Raw genomic sequence first — 21,683 nt, 5'->3', positions numbered from 1 at the left:
GTGTGATACTTGTCGCCGTTGTCAGTGTAGATCACGACCGTTGCGCTCTTCCAATGAACGGCGCTTGGCTCTGCCCCCCGTTGGTCCAAGGCAATCCAGACTCTTTGCACTTCTTGTTCCCCGCTGGTGGAACCACTACCAGTTCCTACCAGAGCAGGGGCGTCCCTCTCTACCTTTAAAAAACTCCTGAAGACCTTCAGAGAGCATCTTCTCTCCTAGACCACATGATAATTCTACTCCTCAAAGAATTGTCACTAGCACTAATAGCTCTTATTGCACTATACCTTGATTGTTTGCTTTTACTCTTCCTGTAAGTCGCTTTGGATAAAAGCGTCTGCTAAATGACTAAATGTAAATGTAAATGTAGATCAAGAGTGAAGGTGTTCAGGAAAGAGTTGGTCTTCAGTTTCTTCTTAAAGATTGGGAAGGACTCAGCGGAACGGATGGAGTCCTGGTGGTCCTCGTGTTTAAAGGTATCACTATGGGACTCTAGCTCCTGACTGACCCAAGCTATCCAATCCCTAGGTGTGTCTGACCCTGACTGCCAAGCGTATGGCCAAGAAGAACTGCCTGGTGAAGAACTTGGAAGCCGTCGAGACCCTGGGCTCAACCTCCACCATCTGCTCCGACAAGACCGGCACCCTGACCCAGAACAGGATGACCGTGGCCCACATGTGGTTCGACAACCAGATCCACGAGGCCGACACCACGGAGAACCAGAGCGGGACCTCCTTCGACAGGAGCTCCGCCACCTGGGCCGCCCTGGCGAGGATCGCCGGACTCTGCAACCGTGCCGTCTTCCTGGCTGAGCAGAGCAACGTTCCCATCCTGAAGGTGAGACACTTTTTCTAGTTAGCTAACACTTGATGTTTTGCTCTAGTCCACCCATTCTGATCACAACAAAAGAGTATAAATAATTCACCAGTGGAGGAACATATCAGTATCAGTATCTTTTGTAAAACAACAAAAACTCTACACCTCATGGAATAGTTTCCCTCCTTGAAACATTTGGTGGAATTGGATACAATACACAGATGAATCCTGAGTGCAGTGACTGTGTGGGAGGTGACTTGGCATTATGACTTGGCAAGAAACTTTTTGGATCCAACAAAATACAAATTCAGCCAGACTGCACTACAAATCTTTATAAAAAGCACTCAACATAATTAAAGGCCTGTTTAGAAATATATAGCTGCAGCTATAGCAAGAGGTGGCCAGACAGAGCCATTGATTTGTTCCTCATTGAGTACTGACGGGTGTATTTCTTACTCAAACTGCACAGTGGGAGGAGGATCAAATAATAATAAAAGAAATTTATGTGAAAAAAGAAATGGATCATTGAAATCTAAGATGGTCAAATTTAAAAGGGCTTTTTTTTTTTTTACTCTTAATCATATTTTTCCTTTTTATTTGATTTCCTTTTTCATTTCCTTTTTACATATTTCTCATTATAAATTATTAATTTTTATTTATTAATTTTTAATTTAATATTACTATTGCTATCTCACATTTATTTTATTTTTTATTAGTATTTTTTCATCTCTTTATTTGTATATAACTGTTTTTGTATTTTTATATTGTTATTATTATTATTTTTATTACCACTTTGGAACTGAACTGCTGATCCATGTATGCCTTGATTATTTCAAAAAACAAAACTGTAAAAAAAAAATATTTTAAGCAAATGCAATGAAGTGTACAAAACATGTGATCTGTGTAATATCAGTTTTTTTGGTCAAACCCATTGATCCAACTCTTTGTCTCTTTGCTTCCATCCACAGAGAGATGTAGCTGGTGATGCCTCAGAAGCTGCCCTGCTGAAATGTATCGAGCTGTGCTGTGGATCCGTTGGCGGCATGAGAGATAAATACCATAAGATTTCTGAGATCCCCTTCAACTCCACCAACAAATACCAGGTAAACAACCCACAGAGTTTCCCATAGTTTCTACATTTGAATCATAGACTGTATATAAATAATGGACGTAGTCAACGTGATGTCACCCATTGGTTTGTGGCCCGTTGGAAACATCGAGTTCATTGTTACACTCGTCGCCATCTTGTGCCGCCATCTTGTTTTCGATACGGGAAGCAGACCATATTTGGACTGTGGAGGAGCGAGAGGGATCTGATCACTGAGAATTTTATTCCAAATTTCATGTTAGCATTAACTGGAGCATTAACTGGGATGTTAGTTTTGGCTAGCAAAAAACAAAAACAAAATGTACGTTACTTACCTCAGAAAACTGAGCAGCGACTCCTTGGAGTGTCTGTTAATCCAACCAAGCGCTGAAAAAGACATTTTTACTGAACAAAACGTTCAAATAAACTGCCATTAAGTGAAAATACAGTGAAAGGGTCAAAGTTATGAGACCAAATCGGTAAACGTCCTTTTTTATATCCATATAACGTTATGTATAACTTTTAGTGACAAGTTGCCGTGGATACGCATTGTTCTGCTACCCTCCTGGTGACGGCTCGCCTTGTTAGTGACCTGTCAATCAAATGTAGCCCCGCCCCAAATCATACGATTCTTTATCTTCTATTTTCTTTTAAATGGGGCCATTATTTGAACTATTAACATCAAATTGTCTTGAAGAAGATTTTTTACTAGCGATTGAGACCATACAAGTGAGAAGCTATCTCATTTTGGATTGAAATGAATGGACAGATTTTTTTTTTGCAGCCAAACTGAAATTATGCAACCTGTATAATGCAGCTTAAGGTACTTCCTGGTTTGCCTCCATGCTCAGACCCGGAGGTTGCCGCCTGATTTGAATACCAAAACTTGTATTGTTATTTGAGGGAGACGCTCATTTATGCCCTCTAGTGGTTGCATTTACATTTACATTTACATTTAGTCATTTAGCAGACGCTTTTATCCAAAGCGACTTACAGGAAGAGTAAAAAGCAAACAATCAAGGTGGTTGGGTTCATTCACCTCTCCATTGACCAGTTTTTGACACCGCTTTGGTTCTCCACAGCTCTCCATCCACAAGAATGCAACTCCCGGAGAGACCAAGCACCTGCTGGTGATGAAAGGCGCCCCAGAGAGGATTTTGGACCGCTGTTCCACCATCATGATGCAGGGCAAAGAGCAGCCTCTGGACGACGAGATGAAGGACGCTTTCCAGAACGCCTATGTTGAGCTAGGAGGACTTGGAGAGAGAGTACTGGGTACGACACAGCTCCATTTTACAGCTATATCCCTGTGTCTTAATCAGTTGGTGGAGAATTACATGGATTTTCTTCCGTAGGTTTCTGCCATTTCAGCCTGCCTGATGACCAATTCGCTGAGGGCTTTGCTTTTGACACTGAGGAGGTGAACTTCCCCACTGAGAACCTGTGCTTCATCGGCCTCATGTCCATGATCGACCCTCCTCGTGCTGCTGTGCCCGACGCCGTGGGCAAATGCAGGAGCGCCGGAATCAAAGTATGTAATTGCAGTCTTTTACTGTGCACAGTACACTGTAAAAAAGTTTGCAGAAATTACAGTAAAACACTGTCAAATAGCATCAGAAATGGGGTGTAAAACAAAAAAATGTAATCACTGTAGTAGACACTCAATTACCGTAAATAATGGAATAGTACAAAACTTAAACTGTAAAAATATTAAAAAAAAACATTAATGTAAAGCGGACGAGAATGGATGGATGGATGGATGAATGGATACACTGTAAAAAAAATTCTGTTGCTTTTACGGAAAAAAATGGCAGCTGTGGTTACCAGAATAATTCTGCAAAAAATACAGTACTAATGTGAGCAACTTTACAGAACAACTTGTACATTTAAACTGGTATTCAGTGTACAATAAATAATAACTGAATGTTTATTTACTGGTATTCAATGCACAATAAGCAAAATCTGCATGTAAATTTTGCATAAATAATCAGTATAAAAGCAGCAGCATCCTGTTAAATTAGCAGTAAAGGACGGTTTAATCTACAACTTTGAAATGTATATATTTTTTTAATTGCTACAGTTTTAGGATGTAAAATTTACAAGTTGTTCTGTAACAACTTTACATCTATTTTTAGTTGTTTTGTGTCTTTTTCAGTCATTTTTACATGTATTTTTAGTCAATTTCAAGATGCACTTCATCTTAAAATGAAGCGTAGAAGAAGTTCTCTTCTTCCATTTTTCCAACCTGTGTTATGATGACGGTGTTGTGTTCACTCCACGCTCATTATTGATTATTTTATTATATGTGTGTTCTGGTCATTTGAGCATGATTAAACATGCCGCCTTTAATATGGCTATAAAAAATCGTATTGCATTTTGTTTTTTTGAAGGTGTGGGGGGTGCATCAACCCGGTTGGGACATAGAAGGGGGTGCGCGGCTAAAAAAGTTTGGGAATCCCTGGTGTAGACCTATGTATCATTCCAAGAACAAACCTACAACCATGACTTCTCCTCTCTTAGGTTATCATGGTGACAGGTGACCATCCCATCACAGCCAAGGCTATCGCTAAGGGTGTGGGTATCATCTCTGAAGGCAACGAGACAGTTGAGGACATTGCTGCCCGCCTGAATGTACCAGTCTCAGAGGTCAACCCCAGGTTAGTACACTTACTGAAGCTTAATTTGAATGTTCTTGTGGACTTAATATTAAGAATACAAGACACTGAGCCATTATAGCTTGGAACCTACTTCCCAAACATTTTGAACAAACCATTAGCACAAAAGACATTATTTATTTATTACATTATTTTTGAAAAAACATTTCTTAATTTCACTTTATTGTTATTAAAGATAAAGAATAACATGGTTCAGTAAGGAATACTGACTACTACGTAATAAACCCAGCTATATAGTGTTAAATTATATATAACATATAGCTTTAAGTAATGGATATTAAATGTAAAGATGAAATAACATCTCCTAAATGGATATATATGGAAATTATTACTATGAATTTACTATTAAAAATATAGAATAACATGTTAGTAAGGTAGATTAACTACTATGTAATGAATATAGCTGTAGTGTATTAAATGTATTTAATGTAAAGAATGTATAAAAGATGATTTTGAAGCTTTGCTATCTTTTATATTCTCGGTTTTATTTTTGTTTTTCTTTTTTGTTTCTTTTTGCTTCACTAGTCCCATTGTTAACTCTTTAAGTTTGTTTTAATTTAAGTTGTATGTACTGTATATTATATGTCGGACCGCAGGAAGAATAGCTGCAGTTGTGCTCCAGCTAATGGGGATCCAAATAAAACAATAAAAAATGATCATTTTTGGCTGATCAACACCATGCCCAAGTCGACTTTCACTAGCAGGAGCTAAAATAAGTCGACCATCTAGACGCATCTCTGCAGTTCTTCCGAATACTTGTACTAATAGAGGAAAATTAAATCAGCATTGGCTAACGAGGCCTGGTAATCTACTCAGCCAAAAAGGCTTTTACCATTAATTCACTGCAGACAAATAAATCTACATGAGGCTCTGAGCTGGTGGACTTCTTCATCAGCAAGTCTTCTAATCACAGTGACAGTGCAAAAATGATGTCCTCTTTGTTATGTAATCACGGGCAGAGATGCAAGAAATTCCGGTTTGATACTTGAGACATGTCAACTGTCACAATCAAGTTTATTGCCAAGCTGGTTTCAATCAATGATGAAAGGAAAAAATGTGTTTCGCCTCAGTGAAGTACTGAGTTCGCCATTTTGGTCTTTGGGTGCCAAAAGTCAACATGTTAGCTATTTTACTTAACACAGTGTATTAAAAAAACATTTCTTCATGTATCTCTTGCTATTTTGATTGACAGGACACCATAGTAGCGACTTATCAATCACAAGGTAGCCAAGCCCTGAAGCATACCCTGCTTCATCGTCTGTTTTACTTTATTTGGACCACGATTGACAAAATTAACAACATATTGTATTGAAGAAGACTTGAAACTAGAGATTAAGATCATCAACATATTAATAAAATGGTAAATGTGGTCATAAATCAAGTGAGAAGTGGAGTCATTTTCTCATGACCTTCAATACAAACTGACTTCCAACAAATGTAGACGCCCTCTGCTGGCCGTTTGAAAGAATGCAAAAAAGAAAGATAAATAAAATAGGCAAATTGGCCATTAAAATCTGAAAATATATGTACAATTTATCTTTTTTTTGAATGCTTACCTGTTAATACATTATCTTGTGCCAATTGGAATGATAAAATGTAAAAAATGTATACATTTTACACACATTACACATTATTTAATGTAACTTTTTGCTGACGATGCCATCATTTTTCTTTGAGGGGTGTCAAGGCTGATGTGGTCTGTTTGGATGTTCCTCCATGATTTTTTTTGTTGGTTTTGTACTGATTACACCCCTTCTTAGTTTTACTCTCAGAAACAGGATGTGGGATTACAACTGTTGTCCTAATACTGCTGTGATTTCCTCCCCAGAGATGCCAAGGCCTGTGTCGTCCACGGTGGTGAGCTGAAGGAAATGACCCCAGAGCTCCTCGATGATGTGCTGAAATACCACACTGAAATCGTCTTCGCCAGAACCTCCCCTCAGCAGAAACTTATCATTGTGGAAGGTTGCCAGAGACAGGTCCGCATAAAACAGAATTTACTGCATTTTTAAAGACATCTATTGGGATTTAAAGCCTTCAGCACTGTCTGTCAGTGGACATCTTAACACTTCTTGCCTCTGTCTGCAGGGAGCCATTGTGGCTGTGACAGGTGACGGTGTGAACGACTCTCCCGCTCTGAAGAAGGCCGACATTGGCGTTGCCATGGGTATCGCTGGCTCCGACGTCTCAAAGCAGGCCGCCGACATGATCCTGCTGGACGACAACTTTGCCTCCATTGTTACTGGAGTGGAAGAAGGTACGCCAAGGGTCATACCTGCAGGATAGCATCACTGTAACAACTTGATTCTCCGTGCAATACTAAGTTCAAAATTACCTTTTCAGGCCGTCTGATCTTTGACAACTTGAAGAAGTCCATTGCCTACACTCTGACCAGCAACATCCCTGAGATCTCACCCTTCCTGCTCTTCATCATCGCCAACATCCCGTTGCCCCTGGGAACCGTCACCATCCTCTGTATCGACTTGGGAACTGACATGGTAAGCTCTTTGATTTAGGGAATCTTATTTCTTAACATCCTGCTGGGTTTTTTATCATTAGAAAGTTGTCTTATAAAAACAAATCCGACACAGGGTGAAGTATAGTCCCTCTTTAATGTTTCGTTGTCTCCCAGGTTCCTGCCATCTCCCTGGCTTACGAAGCAGCTGAAAGTGACATCATGAAGAGACAGCCCAGAAACCCCAAAACAGATAAACTGGTGAACGAAAGGCTCATCAGCATAGCCTACGGGCAGATCGGTAAGCATACCTCCTGTCACATAAATGATAATTAGCTGTTGAGACCAAAGTTATAATAGTTTGGGATTTTTCTTTAGTTTTAATTTCATTGTGATTTTTGGTTTTCAAATTCAGTTAGTTTTCATTGGTTTTTAGAGCGAGTTTGCTAGTTTTAATTTGTTTTTGTGCAATAATCACACACCATGCCCCCTCATGGACAGGTGCAATATTGGTTAGATTAGCTTTGACTGCTGTGCACTATATTTATATTTATATATCTTTATTTATACAGCTACAGATTTTATATTTCCCTGTGTTGTATTGGATTGTGTTTTCTTTTTACTTTGTATGTTTGGCTTGACAGGGCCTCAGTACTTAATTTTGCGCCTCATCATGTGCATGCATGTGTTGTTGGTATGACAATAAAGAATTCTTTAATCTTAATAATCTTTAGTAAATTAAACTTTTTAAACTAAACTTAAACTTTTTGGAAAATTCTTAGTTTTAGTAGATTTAGTGTTAGTTTTAGTTTTTTTTGTAATGGGGTATTTGTTGGGTGCCAGATTCAAAAAAGTCACAATAAATGTTTCCTTTATTTCCTTTGCCTGATCCATCTCAACCCTAATAAGGTTATTAAGTCAAAAAAACAGATATATTGAATAGATTTCATATCAACCAAAAGGTTTACGTATGAGAAAAGTTGACAAAGATGAAAACGAAGGACTATAATTTTAGTTAGTTTTAGCTAGTTTTGTAACCACACAGTACAGTTTCAGTTATCGTTTTTTTTTAAATTCTCGTTTTTATTTTTAAACTCTCGTTTTTATTTTTATTTCAGTTAATGAAAATGTTTTTTAATTTAATATTTTTTTAATTTTCGTTATTTCGTTAGTTTTCGTTAACTATATTAACCTTGGTTGATACCAAGGTTTCTCATCTTCTGGTCAAGTACTTTGTTGTTGAGTCTTTTCATCTTGTGTTAAGGCAGTTCTGTCTAAAAAGACCCACCAAACTCAAAGTTCTCTTCTTCTCTGTTAGGTATGATGCAAGCCACAGCTGGGTTCTTTACATACTTTGTGATCCTGGCTGAAAATGGTTTCCTCCCCATGGATTTGTTGGGGATCAGAGTGCTATGGGACGACAAATATGTAAATGACCTGGAAGACAGCTACGGACAGCAGTGGGTGAGTAATGCTCATGTTTTTAATAGGGCCGGGACTCGATTAAAAAAATTAATCTAATTAATTACAGACTTTGTAATTAATTAATCGAAATTAATCGCATTTTAATTACATATAAATATTTGACCAGAGAACAGTGAGAAGTAATTAAAAAAAAAATATTGTTAATTTTTGTTCAAGTCCAACAGACCAGTGTAATTTTTGCCATTAAGTATAGCAATAGCATATTTATAAATATAGTACATTTCATAAATCCAGGTAGCCTATAGGTAGGTAGACCTTCTGTAAACTAGAATACTTTGGTTTTTGAAGTAAAACACAATCCACGCTAGCTAGCACACTAGCCGCTAGCTGCTATATGTTTAGCATTGAGGTGATACTTGAGGCTGGATGTGCTGCTATGGTGATATGTGAATTCCTTGTTGCCTAGCAACACAACCATGCTCTTATGGACGCTTCCATCCGTTGGTTTTTAGTAACTAAATGTCCCATCATCTACGGGGCCAACCAAAGGTCTCATCAGCTTCTTCCTTCATGTTCACTGTGGTTTGTTGTTGTCTCAACTCATCAACGCTAGTTGGTGCTCCAGTATAATCGGTCCTCCTGAAACTCATCCAGTGAGAAACGTTCCGCGGTGCAAAAATAAGTGCGATTAAAATGCGTCAATTTTTTTAACGCGTTCATTTTGGTGTAATTAGTTCATCTTAATTAACGCGTTAAAGTCCCGGCCCTTGTTTTTAATATCAAACGAATAGTATGGTTCACTCAAACTTTGAAGAGAGGAACAGAAGAGCTACATGAGTTGATGTTTTTCAATTTTCCATCCACCAGACATACGAACGCAGAAAGATCGTAGAGTTCACATGTCACACAGCTTTCTTCGCCAGTATTGTGGTCGTCCAGTGGGCCGATCTGATCATCTGTAAGACCAGGAGGAACTCCATCCTGCAACAAGGAATGAAGTAAGTACATATAACACAACAACTCACACGACATTTTCAAACTGGGTATTTTTAAAGTCTGATCTTTGTCTTTGATGTCACATATTTTAATTAGGAAACTTTTCTTTGACGACAACGTTGCATGGATGCCAAAACATCTGAGAGAATTGTTTATTTCATAGAATATTTCTAGCTTTAAGATGAGCTGTAACATGAATCATAGTGTTTAATGATCTCAGGTTCATAACAGAACAATATATTATGATAGGATCTCCAAAGGTTGCTACAGCAACACAAAGACTGAATGAATAGAAACTAATAGAAAATTAAAAAAAAATACAATAAAAAAATTTGATTTTGATGAAATAAAACAGCATTCATCAAGTTTTGTGTATGTTTTTTAAAAAATAAGTCAACACAACATATAACACAAAATATAGTGTATTCATACAGCTTTTAATTGAATATGTCACAAAGATTCAGCAAATTAACACAAAAATGTTACATATTTTTTAAAATTGTTTTGGAAACTCTTTGGGAATCAGGGTTGTAAATAATAAGATGTAAATAAAAATAATAATATAATAATAATAATAATAATAATAAAGAAATAAATAATACATGTAAAATATCAGCATAGAATAATAGAAGAATATACAGGGACAAATCATTATTTATTTATTTTAGTATTTTTAATATTATTGTGTATGTCATATGATCCTCCCACAGGGGATATGAGATAAAGATACCATTTTAAATATTACATAATATATTATACATTATACTTATGACATACTTATAATATCAGATATAAGAATAGGAAAAAATGAATATAATGGGTATAATATAGAATAAAATACTAAAGTAGGAGTCATATAATTGTAGTATAATATAATAAAGATAAACTAATTTTGTAACCACACAATACAGTTTCAGTTAGTTGGGTTTTTTTTGCTTTTTAAAAACTCTTGTTTTTATTTTTGGGGGGAATCAGGGTTGTAAATAATAAGATGTAAATAAAAAAATAATAATAATAAATAAATAAATAATAAATGTAAAATATCAGCATAGAAGAATAGAAGAATATACAGGGACAAAGATACAATTTTAAATATTACATAATATATTATACATTATACTTATGACATACTTATAATATCAGATATAAGAATAGGAAAAAATGAATATAATGGGTATAATATAGAATAAAATACTAAAGTAGGAGTCATATAATTGTAAAATATAATAAAGATAAACTACATCAACATAATAATAGATATATAATCCAACAGTCCAGCACAGAAACAATGGAGAGGGGGAGTAATGTGTGTTTAAGTGGACCAGACACTGTGGATAAATGGTCAGTGTGTGTGTGGGGGGTTATAGTTAATGGCTTCCAGTGCTTTTGTCCAGTCCAATAATACAAAGAAGCACCTGAAGCTCTTTTAGTGTTGCACCTGGGTGGGATGATGCAGTGCTTGTTAGTTAAATAGTTCTAACAGTGTTGATGCTTTGCTTCCACAGGAACCGTATCCTCATCTTTGGTCTGTTTGAGGAGACAGCTCTGGCTGCCTTCCTGTCATATTGCCCCGGCATGGACATTGCCCTCAGAATGTACCCTCTTAAGTGAGTAAAACACATGCAAGGACACACAAAAAAACACATATTCCCTTTTCACTCTGGACTGATATGATTTCTTTGCAAATTAAAACTAATATAACAACTAAATAATGTCACTTTTCAATGAAAAATATTCTTTTCATGGATGCCAATCATGCCAAGATAGAATAGGTTCATCTGAACACAAAATACAGTGTATTTATACAGCGTTTAAATGAATATGTCACAGAGATTTAGCAAATTAACACAAAAATGTTGTAAATAATAAGATGTAAATAAAAAATAAGAATATCATAATAATAAATAAATAAATAAAAACTGTAAAATATCAGCATAGAAGAATATAAAGGGACACATTATTAATGTATGTCATATGAGATACAATTTCTTTGCAAATAAAAACTAATATATAATAACTGAATAATCTCACTTTTCAATGAAAAATATTCTTTTCATGGATGTCAATCATGCCAAGATAGAATAAGTTCATCCTTTTATGAGGTACCTATCCATAATCGGTGTATGACCTACAAACCAAGGCAAGGCAAGTTTATTTATGATAATTTAAAGTGTTTTACATAAAAAGGATCAAGAGAAAATGCAAAAAGGAATACATTATAGATAATCAAAATGTGCTGGTACTCCAAACTGGGAAGCAGGCAGGAGTACCAGCACAGAAGCCAATCAAAAATAATATCTACATATACTTTATCGGTTAAAGTGCACGCTACATTTGGAATATTTTCACCACCTTACCCTTATATCAGCTTTTTCCAGCTTTTTGTCAAAGCCACCAGACTCCATTGACAAAAACAGTAGTTTTACCTTGCAGAACACAGAAGTTACTGGCCTACTGCTGCCTTGTTTGGTTAGTTTGTTTTTGTTATAGTGTGACTTTGGTGTTTAAAAGGGTTAGTATGGATTCACCAAAGTCACACAATAACACAAACAAACTAACCAAACGAGGCAGCGGTAGACCAGTAACTCTTGTGTGTTTGCAAGGTGAAATTACTGCTTTTGTCAATGGAGTCTGGTAACTTTACGGAGCCAGTTCCCCATTGGTAAGAGCTGTCTGACAGAATGGTAAAGCAGGGAAACTATTGTATATATAGCATAAACTTTAGCTGATATTGCTTTTTTAGGTAGCTAAAATACATTTAGCAGTGCATACAAAAGTGGGGTTGTATGCACTCATACAACCCCACTTAAATATCCCAACTTTTCCTTTGAAGTGGTAATCCATAGGTAGCTAAAATACATTTAGCAGTGCATTGGTTGATTTTGTGCTGGTACTCCTGCCTGGTTCTCCAAACGGGGGGGGGGGGGGGTACCAACCACCCTTGTACCTTGTACAACCCCACTTAAATATCCCAACTTTTCCTTTGAAGTGATAATCCATGAAATCCTTTTTCCTGTTAATTTACCATTCACCGCACGCCTCGGAGGCTTGTTGCCAACCAGTGCAGCCAGTGCTTTGACATTGTTTTCCATCAATTCCCAGATGATGAAAATATCCATCTTGTTAAAAAGACGGATATTTTCTGGTGTCACCGGTCATTTCCACTTCAGAGGCTGAATAAAGCAGAAGAGCAACTTTAATGAGATTCTTTGCCCAACAGAGACAAATAGAAAGCCGTAAAAGCACGTTAGGCTAATTAGCTGAAGTCTTTTTCTTCTTGTTATTGTTTTGCATCCTCGGTGTTTCTGCCCCACCAGCTAGCTAACCTTGGCTTCTCCTCCTCTCTGTCTGAAAAGTCTTGTCTTTCTGTCCCTATTTCTGTCCCATCTGTGGTTTTTTTTGCTCTTTTTTTTTACTCCCGTCTTTCCCTCAGACGAACTCTCTCTCAATTCATTTTCAGATATGACAAAGTTACTAAAGAATGTCTGGGATGTGGTGAAATGTGTGTTCAATCTCTGTGTCTGTGTCACACTTTAGGCCATGTTGGTGGTTCTGTGCCTTCCCCTACTCCCTCCTCATCTTCCTGTACGATGAAGCCAGAAGATATATCCTCAGACGCAACCCAGGCGGTAAGACCCTTACTGACTCTCCTTTTTGCTTTATGAGGCAGTTTTGTATTTGAAAAATTGTGTCAAGTAGAATTTTGTTGCATCACAAAGAAACTAATTTGGTTTGATTTGAATTCCAGTGCAGTTTTTCTCAAAGTCTTTGGTAGAGTCAGGCTCACATATTTGATGGGCCATTTTGGGTCAAAATATGCAAAAATAATGTGCAATTTCACATCATTTGGACCGTTATTATTTCCATATCTGTGTGGAAAAATTTAGAAACGCTAGAGCAGATAATAAACAAATAACACCCAAAAAGCCAAAGGGCAGAACTTGCTACAGAAAAAAAGTTAATTGGGGAGCCATTACAACCATTAGAAAGTACACAAAAAAACATTGCTTTATCGGCCCAGGTTTATGGAAGCCCATTTTTTTTTAACCAATGTGATGAAAAACAAAGATCCTCTAAGTCATTATTATGAGAAACTTTCTGAAAATAACACATTAGTCTCTTAAAATAATGACTTGGTATCTCAAAAGTTTTTGAGGTTTCTCATTCATTTCAGATACGAAGTCATTATTTTGAGATATATTTTCCCATATTTTATGATATATTTGTCATTATTTTTGAGATATGAAGTCAGAATTTTGAGAAAGTTTCACATTATAGTGACTTAAATGATTTTTTTTCTATTTCCAGCTAAATCCTCATCTTATTTTTTCTTGTCTTTTATCGGCAGTACTGGGCTTCCATACACGTCCACCAAAATCCATTTAAATGTTGTGTAGTTTTTCAGATTTCCATCTAACTAACAAATAAGTTGACAAATGAGACTAAACACATGAGCTGACGTGATGATGTAATGTTTTTGGTAGAGTCAGGCTCACATATTTGGTGGGCCATTTGGGGTCAAAATATGCAAAAATAATGAGCAATTTCACATCATTTGGACCGTTATTATTTCCATATCTGTGTGGAAAAATTTAGAAACGCTAGAGCAGATAATAAACAAATAACACCCAAAAAGCCAAAGGACAGAACTTGCTACAGAAAAAAAGTTAATTGGGGAGCCATTACAACCATATGAAATAACACAAAAAAACATTGCTTTATCGGGCCAGGTTTATGGAAGCCCATTTTTTTTTTTTAACCAATGTGATGAAAAACAAAGATCCTCTAAGTCATTATTATGAGAAACTTTCTGAAAATAACACGTTAGTCTCTTAAAATAATGACTTGGTATCTCAAAAGTTTTTGAGGTTTCTCATTCATTTCAGATACGAAGTCATTATTTTGAGATATATTTTCCCATGTTTTATGATATATTTGTCATTATTTTGAGATATATTTTCCCATATTTTATGATATATTTGTCATTATTTTGAGATATTAAGTCAGAATTTTGAGAAAGTTTCACATTATAGTGACTTAAAGGATTATTTTTTTCTATTTCCAGCTAAATCTTCATCTTATTTTTTCTTCTTCTTTTATTGGCACTACTGGGCTTCCATACACGTCCACCAAAATCCATTTAAATGTTGTGTAGTTTTTCAGATTTCCATCTAACTAACAAATAAAAACAAATGAGACTGCACACATGAGCTGACGTGATGATGTAATGTCCGTCATGATATACAGTAGGATGTTCAACACGGAGAGAAAAAGCAGTGTTGCATTAGTGAATGATGTAATGAAGAGTTAGTGAACAACATGTGTGTGTTTAGGGAGAGCTGTGTGTGCCCCTGTGTTTGTGTGCATGTGTGTGTGTGTGTGTGTGTGTGTGTGTGTGTTATCCCTGGCACCACTGCGCCTCAACACAAACCAGTGAACTGTGGCAGATGGCAGGGCCCAGTGGGATTTCAACCCTCAACCCTTCCATTGTTAATGCCTCGTTCCACCCACAGAGCTAAGCACAACCTGCATGCAGGGCTGGGTCTGATGCAGCTGTGTGTGTGTGTGTGTGTGTGTGTGTGTGTGTGTGTGTGTGTGTGTGTGTGTGTGTGTTACATCTGAGCCCCACAGCACAGATCAGTGAACATCCCATTGCCCATCCATGGTGAATAATGTGCTACAATCAGACAGAAAAAACAAGTTCAACCGACAGAGTTTACATTTGTACCATTTGTTTGAAGTTAGTCAAAGAAAGTCTTTGTACATGAACCCAAAACTGGTTCATTTTTTAAAGCTGGGATACATTTTACAGTTTCACTCAAATTGGGGTTCATGATTCCAGCCCAGTGATTTTTAGCACAATTATTCACGTTTCAGGCCTTAAAATAAAATGTGGCTTTGGATCTGGTGAAAGATAAATACCAGCTTCCATACTGACTTCTAATACAGTGTTATTGAACTGTACATATACCAGAGTTCTACTTTTAGTCATATATATATATATATATATATATATATATATATATATATATATATAAAAAAGTAATAAAACTGTCAAAAGTCTAATTTTCCCCCTATCATTTCAAATGATTGAAGTTCATTTGTTTTATAATTTTATATTTTAATTATTTAAATTTATTTATTTAAACTCATATTCTCTCGACCATTATATTGAGTACAGGACTGTACTCAATATAATAATATAATGGTCGACATATATATATATATATATATATATATATATATATATATATATATATATATATATATATATATATATACACAAACATTGTAGTCCTGTACTCCATATAATGGTCAAGAGAATATGAGTTTAAATAAATACATTTAAATAATTAAAATATAAAATTATAAAATAAATAAACTTCAAACATTTAAAATGATGGGGGGGGGGGCAAATTATACTTTTGACCGTTTTATTATTTTTTATTTATATTCAAGAGTCTTGATATATACTTTAAACTACTACTTCTTACTTAACTACTAAAGTCTTACTTTTTTCCCCTTAAAATCACATAAATATCCAGTGAAATTATGGGTAAATGGTTTGATGTTTTTACACTTGAATGATATTCTCCATTTCATATCATATATAATCTTTAATTTGAGCCCCCCCAAAAAGTAACTAAATGTGTATCATAATAGTCAAATAAAGGTGTGCAAACTGTCCAACTTTGATGTAGAAATATGTATTTTTTTTAATATATACTGTGTAAATTTTAATGTGTATTTCTTACAGTTTCTATGGAAATTGGCATGGCATTCAGTATAGATGTAGCCCCATGAAGCTGTTTCTATATGAGGAGCTTAAAGGATGATATCATCATCTCATGAGCTACAAAAATGCTCCAATCCAGTCTTATTTCAGTCACTGTCAGACATCATGAGGATGATATCATCCTGCAGCCTGAGTGTAAACTTAACCCACGTACTCATCCCTTCTTGTCTTGTCTGTAAACAACAACATGGAGAATTTAGATCCTAAATGTGAGGCGGAACATCCAAAAAACTGACCCTAATTCTGTCTCTTTTGGTTTCTAGGTTGGGTGGAACAGGAGACATACTACTGAGTCAAGTCACGGAGGCACAGTCAGTGTTTCATCGTTATTTACTGCCATGTTACATATTTGTCTGACATGTTAGTCAGACCCCCCAAAACACAAAGCATGGATGAATTCAGAATATTTTGATGTATATGTCATTCACAATAAAATATTTCCGTACTATTGTACCTTACGGCTGCTTAGATTTAATTTATTTTTGCACACACTTTTGTTCTTACTTCTGACACATGGCGGAAAAAAACAGTATTTCAGGAATTTGATGTTTTTTTAAGGTTCAATAGAAGAGTACCAGTGAGTCTGGTGACCCGTGCAGTGGGATTATCCACATGGACAGTTGTAAAACTTTGGTTATGCAGTCAGATTTTATGAGAATAATTTAAAATAAAAAAATGATTAGGGGTGATGGAAATGTTTTCAAGGTTGTAAATGTAGGTTTTATAGGAAGTCTACTTTAAAAAAAAACAGATTACACATTTTGAACCATTAAACGTTGTGTTTTAATTTGTCAAAAAACATAATTTTGGTCGTTTTTAGCATAATTGCATTTCATTTAATGGGATGAAGAAGTGAAATAATTAGTATACTGTATGTACTGTAAGTTTGTCTCATTGGCCACGTAATTACGTCACTAATACCTCTATATACGTCTTGGTTTTCCCATAAACGTTAGCGCTAACTCCTAGCATAAAAACAACTAGACTAGACCGTCTCACTACAAATGTTGCTCCTGGCTCTGTGAACCTACATTGCCATCTACAACACATTTGTGCTGCTTCTCTTGAATGTTATGGACGGAGATTATGTTCTTATTAACACTGAAGTAAGATGTTAATATTAGCCTTTGTTGTAAGCTAACGCTAGCCCGCTAACACTAGCCTGTATTGCATTGCAGCTATACAAATGAAAAAAATAAATAAATGGTACACGTTTTAGTTGGTTTTATTGGTCACAACAATCCACCACCTAGCCCCTGACGTAGGCAGGTCGAGGTTGAAGCCAATCAAGAGTTGGTGCCACTTTGGAACTAGTTTTCCTGGCCGAGAGCCGGTTCTTTGGCTATCGAAACGCGAGGAACTGATTCGAGATTAAGCCCTCAAACTGCCTTCCTCAAAAAAGGGGCATATGTACGTCCTTAAAATTCCCCATGGGAATGTTTCTCTGCCAAAAAAAATTGCCAAAGCATCAACTTGTCAATTGTTTCACTTATTGTAAGTTGCTTTGGACAAAAGCGTCAGCTAAATGACATGAAATGTAATATGATTCAAACTCTCATCAACTGTCAATTCAATCAGTTGTGGGAAAAGCTTGAAAACAACAGATCCCTTTGAAACACTCACATTTTTTCACTTCTAGTCCATCAAAAATTAAATCAAATGTCAGAGTAAATGATCAAAATCCAAAACAGTTAATTCACAGTTGATTGACTCATCAGTGTTATCTACTAGATTATACTTTTTAATCTTTATTTTCACACCCTTTAATCTTTACCTAAGAGATATTACGCAGGTTAGTGTGTGTGTGTGTGTGTGTGTCCATTATCTCAAGAGCCAGTCATCCACAACGGTGTTTGCAATGGATCGCTCCGTTGGCCGCTAATGCAAAGAGGCTCTCAGTGAAAATTAACTGAGACCACTCTAGTGCTATCTACTTTGTGTTTACCCTGGTCATTATGATTGCTCCCTTCTCCCGGAACCCCTCTGATGTCTGTGTGCGTGTGTGTTCTTGTACTTCCTACATTGTGAGGACCGTGGTATGTTTTTAACCTACAAAGTGAGGACATTTTTGAAAAGTGAGGACATTTTGGCCGGTCCTCACTTCTTCAAAAGCCTGTTTTTAGGGTTGGTTTGAGGTAAGGGTTGGGGCATGTAGTGATGGTTACGGTTATGGTCAGGGGCTTGGGAATGTATTATATCACTGACGGTCCCCACAAGGATAGACGTACAAGGATGTGTGTGTAATCAGTATCATTAAACCAACCTGGTCACAGATGGCCTGCTTCACACACACTTAGGAAACAATTGTCGGCAGAATATTACCAGAAAAACGATGGGTTGTCATTAGTGAAAACTGCAAACCGGCCAATCAGGTTATTTCACTTCACAGGTGGTTTGTTTTACAGCAGAGGGTGCTAGTGCAGGAGAGACAGAGAGACAAAAGGATGGAGGGATGGAGAGAAAACGGGAAGAAAAAGGAGTGTGAGAAAAGTGATGCAGAATCGGAGCAGGAGATGAAGAAATTTTAGCGTTCCTTAGCACACATTTTCAAAAATAATTTCCATAATTAATCATCTCATTGCGATTTAATAGCTTCTTTGTTAATATTTTTTCGGATGAATTGTCACGCCGATAATTCATAAATCGGGCGGCGGAGGGAAAGAGAGAAAGAGAAAGAGGCAGCAGACAGACACTAACATCATGCCTTCATCTTCAAGCAGGGCCCCTGAACGTGCCTGTTGCTATGGCAACCATTTGAGAGCCCTCTCTCTCTCTCTCTCTCTCTCTCTTTTTCTCTCCAACATCTAAATAAAATCTAGGCTATTTATAGAGCAGCACTGGTAACACGCGAGCTCAACCGATCACACGCGCACGCATGTGAATACACTCATCAAAACAAAAGTATATAGACTTCGGCGTATGTGCACATGTGTGGATGATGCACACACACACACACACACACACACACACACACACACTCAATGCCGGGGTGTGCTGCTGTGCGTCCATCTGTGCATTAAGTCCACCTGCGGTTATGTTTGTTTACTCGTGATTTTGTCTATTTCTTTGTATCGTATTTGAGAATCGAGGTGAAGGAGAAGTCCTGGCGGTGAAATGCTGTTTGATCCGTCTCAGGTTTATCTTGTCAGATGGTGCCGAGTGCTCTCCAGGCCAGCTGATAAGGTCTATTAGAATACACAGAGAGCCAGACAGTGAGTGACACAGTCCACCTATCAGGGCTCATCCTGCCCGCCTGGGTCTACTTCATGCTTCAAGAGCTCGCTGACTGATACAGCTGCTGCAAAGAGGAAAAGCAATGCACATTTTTTCTAAATGTATAAAATGTGGTAGCGGAGGTTTGGCTTGACGCAGGTACTCTTGTGTCCGCACATGCAACAACAAGTGTCTGCTTTCAGGCGTAGATCCAGGGATGAAAGGCTAAATCTCTCATTTGTGTTGCGGGATGAAAGGGTTTAAGAGCTCATGGAGCAGATGCAAATGGCCATAAGGGTGCTGCATGGCTAAAGTTGCTAGCATGGCATGTAATGTGATAATCAATGGGGGCTCTGCATGGAAAGGCCGCCCCGCCTTCTTCCAATCCTCCAACTTCCATCTCCGCGGGGGGCGTCAGGGGTCAGGGAGCATCCTGGAGCTAGCAGGGAGTCAGAGTTGCAGCCCGCTAACAATGGAGATGCATAAATATGATAAAAGAGAGCTAAAAGAGTCCAGTGCATGCTGTGGAAAGTCATGCAGCACTTTTTTGCATTCTGTGCATTGATAGTAAGATGACGCAGGGGTTTTTTTGCACATGGATGTGCCTTTGCAGGTCTGGATTTAGAAGCAAAGGGTGCAGAAGTTGGCTGCCCGCTATCAGCACACAGCAACCTTGTCAGAGCAGCGGGGGGAAGGAGGTGTCTGCGAACCCAGCTGTTAAGCGGGGTGAGGTGGAGATGAATCAGAAGTGTTTGTGTGTGTGTGTGTGTGTGTGTGTGTGTGTGTGTGGGCCTCTTGTTACAGCTCAAGTTTAAAGCAATGGAAGAGTTCATTTGCAAAAGCTCATAAAAAGGCATGACTGTGATTATTGATCTCGTCAAAACAAGCCAACGTCTGTATAACTGGTGAAAAGAATGATGCTATTCTAGCTTAGCTTAGCTTAGCACAAAGTCCACCTATCATCACTTCTTACATGCACTATTAAACGTATTGTATTTTGTTTAAACTGTACAAAAATAAGTAATAAATAAATATAATAAATATATTTATAAATAATAAATAATATATTCACCTGCAAAATTACCATTTATAAAGTCAAATATAATTACTTATGCAATTACTTATAACATTAATCCATTGAAGAAAACTTTTTCTTGCATGCCTCCAAGACGAACAAATAATTCAAACACGCTAAATGGGACCATAATTTACAAAACAAACGCTGTATTGAAGAAGACTTGAAATAACGATATAGTCCATAAACTCATTATAATGTTTACTGAGGTAATAAATCAAAAGAGAATTAGGGTCATTTTCCAATTGACTTTCATACAAACTGCTGGCTATTAGAGAGAATAAAGGTTTAAGGCACTTCTGCATTGGCTTCACTTTTCAGAATCAGAGGTTGCCACTTGAAAAAAGTATTTTTTTGATATATATACAATAGTCATTTTGCAGGTTATTGCTTTAAGTGCTAAACTATTTCTCGACTGGAAGCAGTTGCCAGGCAGCCAGACTGTAGGAAGAATTGTTGGCAAATTGTCATATTTAGACTTTCAGACAGCTTAAACAAACAAGATTTATTTTTTTCAGTTTTAGAGGTGCAGAATCTGGTTATCTTATTATGTTATCCTGCAGAATTATGTTATCCTGCAGAAAGTTATATTCCCCCTCAAGCATGGGGGAATAAGAGTTTTTGTTTTGTGTTGTGTGCAAATGTAAAATACTGAGGTAGAATAAATAATAACAATAGAAAAAAACCCACAGAAAAAAACAAGGACACTTAAGAAGTTAAAAAGAAGATCAGTTGGTAGGTAAGATACAGTGGCAAGATGATGTAATTGTACTGATGATATAATGGTAATGATGTTATTGTGACTGGACAGTATAAAATAATAGTACAGTATATAATAATAATAATAATAATGATAATAATATGATAATATAATATATAACAATAATAATAATAGTAAATAATAGTAATAATTATTGTTAATTCAGCTCTGTTATTTGTATTTTTTTTCCATATCAGTGCATGATATGCACCAAATATACTACAACAATTAGAGCAAAAATGTGAGCGTGTCAGTTTTTTTAATCTGTGACTTGTAAAATAGGAATTTTGCACCTGTAATTAAGAATTTGTGAACGTGTAAGGGCCAGCTCTAGGCATAGGCGACATAGGCGGACCCCTAGAGCGCCATCTGCTGGAAAGGGCGCCGC

The 21,683-nt window shown here is 36.8% G+C and overlaps 1 protein-coding gene across 1 annotated transcript in view; it reads left to right on the top strand.

The window, feature by feature from the left end:
• LOC131962837 (sodium/potassium-transporting ATPase subunit alpha-1) overlaps nt 1-16,705 on the top strand; it is a 31,053-nt gene extending 14,348 nt beyond the window's left edge. Inside the window, exons 10-23 of the mRNA XM_059327927.1 lie at nt 526-834; nt 1,782-1,916; nt 2,983-3,175; nt 3,256-3,431; nt 4,421-4,557; nt 6,404-6,554; nt 6,664-6,832; nt 6,919-7,073; nt 7,208-7,331; nt 8,349-8,494; nt 9,323-9,453; nt 10,957-11,058; nt 12,989-13,080; nt 16,511-16,705. Coding sequence (XP_059183910.1) covers nt 526-834; nt 1,782-1,916; nt 2,983-3,175; nt 3,256-3,431; nt 4,421-4,557; nt 6,404-6,554; nt 6,664-6,832; nt 6,919-7,073; nt 7,208-7,331; nt 8,349-8,494; nt 9,323-9,453; nt 10,957-11,058; nt 12,989-13,080; nt 16,511-16,539 — 2,049 coding nt within the window. The 3' untranslated portion in view covers nt 16,540-16,705. The remainder of the gene's footprint in view (nt 1-525; nt 835-1,781; nt 1,917-2,982; nt 3,176-3,255; nt 3,432-4,420; nt 4,558-6,403; nt 6,555-6,663; nt 6,833-6,918; nt 7,074-7,207; nt 7,332-8,348; nt 8,495-9,322; nt 9,454-10,956; nt 11,059-12,988; nt 13,081-16,510) is intronic.
• Nucleotides 16,706-21,683: the final 4,978 nt, after the last annotated feature.

The sequence above is a fragment of the Centropristis striata genome, chromosome 24, assembly GCF_030273125.1.
Source record: "Centropristis striata isolate RG_2023a ecotype Rhode Island chromosome 24, C.striata_1.0, whole genome shotgun sequence".
NCBI lineage: Eukaryota > Metazoa > Chordata > Actinopteri > Perciformes > Serranidae > Centropristis > Centropristis striata.
This window is presented reverse-complemented; position numbering and strand designations above follow the sequence as displayed.